At 47.4% G+C, this 10800-nt stretch overlaps 1 protein-coding gene across 1 annotated transcript in view; it reads left to right on the forward strand.

The window, feature by feature from the left end:
- myo10l3 (myosin X, like 3) overlaps window positions 1-10800 on the forward strand; it is a 63504-nt gene that overhangs the window by 24421 nt on the left and 28283 nt on the right. Inside the window, exons 3-12 of the mRNA XM_084478951.1 lie at window positions 1961-2119; window positions 3039-3226; window positions 3742-3876; window positions 4419-4557; window positions 4860-4944; window positions 5037-5143; window positions 5579-5708; window positions 6715-6833; window positions 9275-9421; window positions 9817-9917. Coding sequence (XP_084335077.1) covers window positions 1961-2119; window positions 3039-3226; window positions 3742-3876; window positions 4419-4557; window positions 4860-4944; window positions 5037-5143; window positions 5579-5708; window positions 6715-6833; window positions 9275-9421; window positions 9817-9917 — 1310 coding nt within the window. The remainder of the gene's footprint in view (window positions 1-1960; window positions 2120-3038; window positions 3227-3741; window positions 3877-4418; window positions 4558-4859; window positions 4945-5036; window positions 5144-5578; window positions 5709-6714; window positions 6834-9274; window positions 9422-9816; window positions 9918-10800) is intronic.

Raw genomic sequence — 10800 nt, forward strand, 5'->3', positions numbered from 1 at the left:
CATTCAACTCACCAACTCACCAACCAACCAGCTAAGAGAGTCACCAACCCATCAACTAAACCACCAACCCACCCGCCCACCCTGAGCCATTCAGCCCCATCCTCTGTACAGCCAGACCCCAAAGTGTTCCAGCAGCCCGTCGGTGCTGAGTCAGCGCGTGTGTGTGAAGCTCTGTCTGCCTCCCACAGGGACTCTGGAGAATGTGCCGGAAGAGCCAGCAGTAATGCGTTGGCACCGCAGCCACACACCGCAGCCCCCGGTCCATCAGTATTGATTCAGAGGCTCTTTCCACCCAGCCACTCTCCCAGGGGCCATCGCTCTGTGAACTGCACCCACTCTGACGCTTTCTTTCAGGCTCGGAGAGGTCATGAAGACTCGATATCTATATGTGGATCTTTATTGAGTTATCCCTACTCTTTCTCTCTCTCTCTCTTCCTCTCTTTCTCTTTCTCTCTCCCTCTCTCCCTCCCTGCCTCTCTGCCTATCTTTCTTTCTATTTTTCGCTCTCTCTGTCCTTGTCCCTCTCTTTCTCACCTCACTCTATCTTTCTGTCTCTCACTCTCTGTTTCTCTTCCTCCCACTCTCACTCTATTTTCCCTCCATCCCTCACTCTCCATATCTCTCTCTCTCTTACTATTCCTCACTCTTTTCTTCTGCCTCACTCCCTCTCTCTTTCTCTCTCTATCTCATTCTCTCTCCCTCACTCCCTCCCTGTCTCTTCCTCATTATCTCTTTATTTAATTCTCTCTCTTCCTCCCTCCCTCTCTCTTCCTCATTATCTCTCTATCTAATTCTCTCTCTTCCTCCCTCCCTCTCTCTTCCTCATTCTCTGTCTATCTCATTCTCTGTCTATCTCCGTCCTCTCTCTCTCTCATCTCCTCTCTATCTCCGTCCTCTCTCTTCCCCCCTACATTGCTGTCCCCTCCTAGCACCCCAGCCTTGTTTGTGACGCTGAGAAGTCAATATGAGGACATCTGTTAATCATCTCTTCTCAAACACTGTTTCCTGCTGGCCCTGGTTCTGGAATGTGCCATACGCACATATTCACTCAGCAGTTCCAACAAGAAAAACACTTCTGCCAAACTTGAAGGAGATAAGCCCTGGCAGGAGAGAGGGAACGGGGGGAGGGGCCTTACCTGTCAGACGTGCCAGTCTTGGGCACCGACAGGAATGTCAGAGTTGTCTCATCATTCATCTCTCAGACCCCCAGCTCCTCCTCCTCCTCTGGGTTCACGTTCTGCCTGTCTGCCATGCAGGCTTCACTGGAGATAACAGAGAGGGGTGGTGGATCAGGAGTCATGGCTCAGTGCTGTGGATAAGCATCTCTGTCCCCATGGGTCTCTGCTGGTGGATGTTTACTCCGTAGCCCCGAGGCTGTAGCCCACATCAAGGCTTCAGGGCCGGGGTTGTGCTGCTCTGGCCCCTCGTGACTAGAGGCACGGGCACACACACAGACTGTGCTGCGCTGGCTTATGTTTATGTTAATGCTAGGGCTGATAGTTGTAGCGGTATCGTAGTAGCTGTGTGGAATGTGTGTGAAATGGGTGCTGTAAGTGATGTCGGGCCCAGTTTGATTTAATTCCCGTCCTAATTTCTTGACACCAGGAATCAAACTTGCACTAACTGTATTATACATAACACTTTATAATATAACTGTTTAACTATCAGTTATACTGAAGTTATACAATTATACGTTATATTATAAAGGGTTATGTATACAGCAGAAACTGTTATAACCCTCTATAACATAACTGTGTAGCTAATCTAGTTATAAAGTTATATTATAAAAGGTTATCTAAACTCCAGTAACAGTTATATACATAACCCTCTATAACATAAGTGTGTAGCTAATCTGGTTATACAGTTATATTATAATGGATTATGTATACTCCAGTAACAGTTACATACAGAACTCTCTATAACTGTGTAGCTAACGTGTCTGTTCTGTTGTGCTTTGCAGGTGGTGTGTGTGGAGAGGCCAGACCTGAGCAGGGACACGGTGTTCCCGATGCACCCCAGCAGCATCCAGGGTGTGGAGGACATGTCCACACTGGCAGAGCTCCACGAAGCAGCCATCATGCACAACCTGTACCTGCGCTACCAGAAAGACCTCATCTATGTAAGCCGTGGCCCGCTTGACCTTCCATCTACCACTGTGTCTGTTTCCAAAGTATGTGATCTACATGAAATGATGTGGGGTATCTGCTCTGAAAAGTAATTAGTAAAGGTTAGAGTTCACATTCCGAAAGGTAATTAGTAAAGGGTAGAGTTGATGCTCTGAAAGGTAAGAATTATTAAAAGGTAGAGTTCATGGCCAGAAAGTAAATTAGTCAAGTGTAGAGTTCCTGCTCGGAAAGGTACCTTTTCAGGAGTTTAAATGTAACTCAATCTCTATACTTCTCTCTGTACTTCTTTTGTTCTCAAGTTAAACCCCCCAGCCCAAAGATGTTGATCATAAAACCCCAGAAAACCTCTGGATGTCAGCATCAATCATTTGAATCTCAGAGTGCTTAGACTGATCTACCTCGACAGCATCCACTTTCCTGCCTTTTAATATTCTCGGTTCGTTCCGGAGAAAAGCTTCAATGTAAATGGATTACTGACCCACAAACATAGTTCTGTGTGCTGCTTGTCTCCCTGAAGTACTGAAGACACTAAAGCAATGCCAGCCTCCTCACAAACTAGAACACCCAGAGCCCAGAGTCTTTCTGAGCGAAGCCCCATTCTTTTCTACTGCACCAGTAGAAAGGCACAATGCAGTGCATACACATTCATTTTCAAAAGTGTCGAAATAAAACGTGTAGTGTATAATATTTTTGTATGAATAAGCTCTAATGTGATCGGTATTTATACAGTGAGGGTTTGAGGAGATGACTCAAATATCATTCCCTTTGCTCATTTCATAGATCATAAACATATTATTTCCTTCCTTCCTTCCTTCCTTCCTACTCTACCTTCTTCTCATCTCCTCCCCTCTCTCCCCTCTCTGGTAATCCACGTCTCCCCCCTCTCCTTCTCTCTGTGTCCTGGCACCCTAGACCAACATAGGGTCCATCCTGGCTGCGGTGAATCCCTACAAGCAGATCCCAGGTCTGTACGACAGCCCCGCGGTGGACATGTACAGCCAGCACCACATGGGGGAGCTCCCGCCCCACATTTTCGCAGTGGCCAATGAGTGCTACCGCTGCCTGTGGAAGAGGCATGACAGCCAATGTGTGCTCATCAGGTGAGAGCAGCTTAAACTTTTTTGAGGAGCTTTTTTGTTTCATACATTTTTTCATTTCTTTAAGTATGTATTCCTGTTTGATTTGCAATGTTTCCTGAACTGTTACAGCTGAATTTCCGTCCCGGTGTTGATGAAATGTTTTCATATCTTATCTTCAGAATGAGTCACAAAGGTGTTAGAATATAGAGTACCTTAAGAATGATTTGTCTCATATATCGTACTGCTATTGTGTTAATTAGTCAATATGTTAATTATTAGGACAGCATCGCATGACACTACCTCAAGCAGTAGTTTGTGGGACAGGTTTGTGCGTCCGACAGAGAGAGACCTGATCTACTCTAATACTGACGTATGTGATAGTAGAGTTGAATATTGCAATAAACTATATTGAACTTTTCTTCTATATAAAAGTATATTGACTGTGTGTCTCTGTCTGTCTCTCTCTAAACATCTCTCCACGTCCTGGACCCCCTTGCGTACCTTGATGTTGTAACGCCGGTTTCGTTTTGTCCCAGCGGTGAGAGTGGAGCGGGGAAGACGGAGAGCACCAAACTGCTCCTCAAGTTCCTGTCGGTGATGAGCCAGAAGTCGTCCAGCACGCCCCCCTCGGAGAGGACCACCCATGTGGAGCAGGCCATCGTTCAGAGCAGGTGCTGGGGGGGAGACGTCTTGGAGGGGGGGGGAGGGTCTGTAGTGGGTAGGTTGTGGTGTGTGTGTGTGAAAGGTTTCGGGTTCGAACCCCAATGTGTCTCTCTGTAAGAACCTGACCCCTACCTGCTCCTACATGATATAATCTACAGAGAATTAACTTTGGATAAAAGCATGCTAACTAAATAAACAACAGTAGATGTAAAGTTAGAGTACAATGTAGTGGGTATGGTGTGGTACGTGTGAAAGGTTCCGGGTTTGAACCCCGATGTGTCTCTCTGTGAAAACCTAACCACTACCTGCTCCTTCATGATAGAACTTTGGATATAAGCACATGCTAACTAAATGAACAACAGTAGATATCCGTTATAATATCTTCTGCTCCTACTGTACTGTTTGTTTGTCGTTGGAAACTATTCACTTTATTCACCTGTTGTCGACACTGCAGTTTGTCGTTGACATGTTTGTTTTACTCGACACAGAGGATGTGTACATAATGCAGAATGGGACAGGAAGCCTGAACGTGTCACTTCCTCCTCCGCAGTCCAATCATGGAGGCGTTTGGGAATGCCAAGACGGTGTACAACAACAACTCCAGCCGATTCGGGAAGTTCATCCAGCTCCACTTCTCCCACGGCGGGAATATTCAGGGCGGCTGCATCATCGACTGTATCCTGCACCTCGTTATGGAGCGGCCCCTTGTAGTTTATACACAATAGTTATTGTTTAAACACAAGTTTGTGCAAAGGTGCAATGTGGTCATTCAATGCTCCATATTGGCCTTGACTTTGAAACCCCCAGATTTGCTTGAAAAGGTAAGACTGTAAGGTTTGGAGCCGCATATTGGTCACCTCTGAGGTTAACTTGTAGATGCATTAACCTCCAAAACATAAAAATAACAATTTGAAGAAACTTTTAAGGTAAATATTTTAAATGTGTATGAATGAATTAAATGTGTATGAATTACTTGAATTACGTGCCCTAGAACCGTGTAGTGCGTCAGAATCCTGGAGAGAGAAACTACCACATCTTCTACGCTCTGCTGTCTGGGACGGACCAGAACCACAGAGGTAAGCACCTATCCCCTACCTTCATTACTAAATATGAAGATCACATCGTAATGGGTTGTGTTTCTCAACCATCAGTGTTTTTTTTATTGCAGACATGTATTACCTCTGTGAAGGTCCAGAATCGTACCACTACCTCAGCCAATCAGGGTGTGTTAAAGACGTCAGCCTTGATGACAAGAACCTGTTTGACAGCGTCATGGTGAGGAACACAGAGATCACACCATGTATAAAGATGATGTGGGATGTAGGAGGTTATATTTGGAATTCCCCTAGAGGGCGCTATAACTCTTTAAATTTATAACAGCAGCCACTAACGCAGTGTTTGAAATATGATTAGCGTATATTAAATATTTTATTTGCAGCACAGCATATTGTATATGTATTATACATTTTTAATTTATAAGTGATCAACCCCCAAAAAATACATAGAAGTTTATTGAAGTACACAGGTTTTAATTTAAACCGGCCTGTATTTTTGGTGTTTCCAATAATTCAGCCTCAACAGTAATAAGTCTAATTTACGTTTACGTTACTTTACGTCACATTACTTTACGTTGTTCTCTGATCTGTTAGCTTACGTTACCTCTGTTATGCTATGGGTTAAGTTACATGATGTTATGTCTTAACTCTGCAGGAGGCGCTGAAGGTGATGGGCTTCAGCGAGGAGGAGATCCGGGACGTGTTCCGGCTGCTCTCCGCCGTCCTCCAGATGGGGAACATAGAGTTCATGACCGCCGGTGGAGCACAGGTCACCTCCAAAGGAGGTGAGAGGGCCCACATGGATTAGGCGTGTGTCCATTATACATGTCTGTCTGTCCATCTTGGTACTTTAAACATTGGGGAAATCTAAGAATAGAATTCTCTCTCTGTCTGTTACTCTGTCTCTCTCTCTCTCTCTCTCTCTCTCTCTCTCTCTCTCTCTCTCTCTCTCTCTCTGCCCCTCTCTCTCTCATCTCATCTCATACATACAGATGGTATTCTCTGTAGACTCACAAAACCACTACAACAACAAGCCCATTGTATTTCCTACTATAACGTTAGCAGACATTTCTCAAACATTTGAGGCAAAAGCAAATCCTTCCTCTCTGTCCTGAGACCGCTGAACTGTCTCTGAACCGGCGGTGATGACCAGGCCCCACGGGTCTTGTGCTGGAGAGGATTCCTGGTGTCTCCTGACCTGGTGTGTGTGCTGTGACGTGCACCAGGGGAGGGGGAGAGAGAGAGAGAGGGAGAGAGAGAGAGCGAGGGAGAGAGAGAGAGAGAGCGAGAGAGAGGGAGGGAGAGAGAACTAGACAGGCTGAAACATGAGCTCCAGTCGGCCTTTGTTCTCCAAGTCTGACCTCTTTTCTTTCCTGAGGAACCTGTGTAATACAATTACCCCAGTACAGTACGCACTATAGTAGGATTACTACACTGCACACTATAGTACTATAGCAGGATTACTACAGTACAGCATGTACTTTAGTAGTATAGCAGGATTACTACAGTACAGTATTACTCAAGATCGTACTGTAGTAGGAGTAATACAATACAGTACGCACTATAGTATGATAACACATTTGCTTGTTACTAGCATGTAGGATCATTTCTGTGTGTGTGTTTGTGTTTGTGTGTGTGTGTGCATGTGCGTGTGCGTGTCTATGTGCACCTGTGTGTCTGTGTGTGTGTGTTTGTCTATGTCTGTGCGTGCGTGCGTGTTTGTGTGCGTGTTTGTGTGCGTGTGCGTGCATGTGTGTGTGTGTGTGTGTGTGTGTGTGTGGGTCCTCCCAGTGGTCAGCAACGTCAGTGAGCTGCTGGGTCTGGACTCCTTCCAGCTGTCGGAGGTGTTGACCCAGCGCTCCATGATCCTCAGGGGGGAGGAGATCTGCTCGCCGCTCACCGTGGAGCAGGTACACCTTCAGCCTACACCCACCTCCACCCCCCTACTCTATACCCCCTTACACCACCCTCACTGTGGAGCAGGTACACCACCCTACAACCTACCCACGCATGCACGCACGCACGCACGCACGCACGCACCCCAGTAGTGAGGAATTCTGCAGTTCTGGGGAGGCTGCGGTGCATCGCTCCATTTTTTGATTCAGATCCTTTTTTTAACCACACAGATGTCTGTGTGTGCCACTCCTCCTTACACATCCACCCTTCTCCCCTCTCTCTGCTCTCTCCCCACTCTCCCCTCTCTCCCCTCCCCTCTCCCTTCTCCCCTCTCTCCCCGCTCCTCTCTTCATTCCTCTCCCCCTTCTCCTCTCTCCCTGTCTCCCCTCCCTGCTCTCTCCCTTCTCTCCCCTTCCTTCTCTCCCCTCTCCTCTCGTCTCTCCCCTCTCCTCTCTTTGTTCCTCTCTCCTCTCTCCTCTCTCCCCTCTCTCTATCACTCTCTCTCTCCACCTCTCTCTCTCTCCCTCTAACCCCTTCTCTCTCTCTCTCTCTCTCTGTCTCTCTGCTCTGGTGACACAACACACACACAGTGTTTCGGTCGGCTCGCCCCCTCCCCCCTCTCACCCGTTCTAGGTCCCTTGCGTGACTCCCAGCCATTTCCTGCTTTTTGTCTGCCTGCTTCCTGGCACAATAAGGCTGTGGTGATAGCGATCTGAGTCCGGGGCACAATGGAGGCAAAGACTGGTTCTGAAGTGACAAGCACCACGTTCTGCCGAGCTGGGAACCAGTACTCCAAGGCCCCAGCTACTGTTCTTCACACCCATGCCGTGCTTGGCTCAGACCAGCCCGTGCCATGGTTCATAATGTCCTTGACGTGAATTAGCAAGAACATAAAATGTGCCAGTTGTTCTTTTGTGCCGTTTGCTGGCGGGAATGTGTTTTTTGACGTGAGCACAGTGTGCTTCTTGTGGAAGACCCCTTCAGCCCACTCATGTGCCATAATGTCTCTGGAAATGCAAAATCGGACCTTACCAGTAAGACACAAGAAGGCTTTTCATACACTGGGACAAAGGCCGGGCCCGGTTTGTGCTGGACGGCTTGTCAAGTGACTTCTGCAAGGCTCTGTGACCCCTTCGTACTGTGGGATATAGTGGGGAGGGTGTTCGACCGCCAGCACAAAGGTTGCTGGTTCGAACCCCAATGTCTGCAGTCTAACATTTTAGTCCTCCTTTGGCTGAGATGTTGGTCACTCTGAACCTCTTGCTCCTCATTTATTCCCTGTATCTAAAATAATTCACTGTAAGCCCTGTAGGAGGAATACGGACAAGGATTAGGGCTACATCTGATAATTTTTTTTAAGGTCAGAATTCTGAGATTAAAGTCTGAATTATTGGTACCTGTTAGGAACCAAGGTCAGTGAGAGTCACTTTGCGACATACAAGATGGGAACCACTAGCTGACATACGGAAGATACAGAAGAGGATTAGGGCCACATATTATTTTTTTTTGAGTTCTGAGATTAAAGTCAGAATTCTGACTTTAATCTCAGTATTCTGACTCAAAACTCAGAACTCAAAATTCACATGTGGCCCTGATCCTTCTCCGTAGATAAAAGCAGCTGCAGCATGACCAAACAGCGATAAAAAGTATGTCTGTACTGAGTCCGGTCCCACTGGCCTCTCACAGCTCCCCCAGTTCTCTTTGACCCACGCTGAGACCGACCAGCCAGCGCTCCCCCGTATCCTGACCCAGACACCCCCCCCCCATCTCTGACGGAGATCCTGTGGGCTCCACCTCGCTCTTGACACCCAGGAGCACCCAGAGACGTCCGGGCATGATGGATCACGGTGCAGTACCAGGGAGTCGCTCAGCGGCCACCACATCCACACACTGTTCGGACCTGTTTCATGTCGGGCCCGCTGCACACAAAGCCAGGAAATCCAGGCTGCAGAACAAAGCAACACACACCTATGTACCAGATGTAGGTCTGGACTGGGCTGGAAGGCCTCACGTACCCCGCAGCACGATGGAGAACAACACCAGCCAGCTCCATCTCTAGTGGGGAACACTCCTAATCTGTGACATGGATTCCTCACCATGCGTTCTAGACGGACGCCTCCACTCTGTCTGCTGTGAAAGGAGGTTTTTGTTCTTCTGAGGTTGCAGACAGAGAGCTGATAACAAAGCTCTTGTCTCCCAAACACCGGCATCTGTCACATGCTTCATAACTCAAACGGCACCGACGCTGTATCAATGATAATGACTCAATTTGCGGATGGAAAATATGACAGGTGTGGAATTTACGACGACACCTGGTTATATAACCTACAGTGTAATGTTTGAAGTGTGAAATGTCTTCTTGACAGGCCAATAGCTGTCAGTGCTCGTGTCTGATGTGGATCTCTGTGTTAACCTGTGGTGGTGGTGGTGTTGTTTTTTGGGGGGTGATTTGCAGGCAGTGGACTCTCGCGATTCGGTTGCCATGGCGCTGTACGCCCAGTGCTTCTCCTGGATCATCATGAGGATAAACCAGAAGATCAAAGGGAAGGACAACTTCAAGTCTGTCGGCATCCTGGACATCTTCGGGTTTGAGAACTTTGAGGTGAGAGAGAGAGACATATATATATATATAGAGAGAGAGAGAGAGAGAGAGAGAGAAGAGAGAGAGAGAGAGAGAGAGAGAGAGAGAGAGAGAGAGAGAGAGAGAGAGAGAGAGAGAGAGAGAGAGAGAGAGAGATGAGAGAGAGAGAGAGAGAGGAGAGAGAGAGACATATATATATAGAAAGAGAGATAGAGAAAGAGACATGTAGAGAGAGAGAGAGAGACATATATATCTATGAGATATAGAAAGAGACATATGTAGAGAGAGAGCGAGAGAGACAGAGCTAGTGTTTGGTTTCATCGCGGGAACCTGCAACCCGTCTCAATTTGAGCAGCGGTTGAGAGGGCACTTTAGGGAATAAAACCTGCACCCTTTGTGTCGTGTCGTGCGTGCAGGTGAACCGCTTCGAGCAGTTCAACATCAACTACGCCAACGAGAAGCTCCAGGAGTACTTCAACAAGCACATCTTCTCCCTGGAGCAGCTGGAGTACAACAGGTAACGCCGTCCGTCCCAACCGTCTGTCCCCCCTCGTCCGTCCCACCGTCCGTCCCTCCGTCTGCTCGTCAAACGTTACCACGAATAGTTTCCACGGTTTGTTTTCAACGCCAGCCAGTGGAAAATAAGGGGGATGGGGGTGAGAAAGCCCTGAGAGTCAGGGGGGTGTGGGGCGGTGGAGGGGGAGTTGTATGGGGGGGGGGGGGGGGGTTGTATGGGGCTGCCAGCAGCGTGGAGGGGTTAGCTTCTCCAGGACAGTTGTTTTCTTGTATAATGAATCTGCTTCTTGGCCATGGCTCATTTCATCACATGAACCCGTGGGACAATGCAGCAATTGTGTCTTCGCCGCAAAAAAGTTACTACTTTATCTTGTGTGTGTGTGTGTGTGTTTGTGTGTGTGTTGGTGTGGGTCTGTCCGTGTGGGTGTGTGTGTGACTGTTGTTTGAGTGCATTTTGGTGCGAATCCTTCCGTGGGTGTGTGTGTGTGTTCTTTCTGAGCCATGTGTGTCTGTTGTTCTTTTCTGAGCCATGTGGTTAATTTAACTTTGAGTTTAATATTCAATATTCAATATTCAAACAACAAATTCATATTTGTTGTTCTTGACGCTCAAAATGAAGGACGTCACAGAAGTCCTTTGACTGTCCTGATTTAAATCACAAGTTAAACATGTGTGCGTAGGGACTCTTTACGGATTTACATGTGTGTCTTTATGTGTGTGTAAACCAAAATAAACCTTATGTGTTAAATGAGTCACTTCTCTTCCAAGGTTTCCTCTTGACTGTGTGTGTGTGTGTGTGTGTGTGTGTGTGTGTGTGTGTGTGTGTGTGTGTGTGTGTGTGTGTGTGTGTGTGTGTGTGTGTGTGTGTGTGTGTGTGTGTGTGT

The sequence above is a fragment of the Micromesistius poutassou genome (assembly GCF_964030765.1).
Source record: "Micromesistius poutassou genome assembly, chromosome: 14".
Taxonomy (NCBI): Eukaryota; Metazoa; Chordata; class Actinopteri; order Gadiformes; family Gadidae; genus Micromesistius; species Micromesistius poutassou.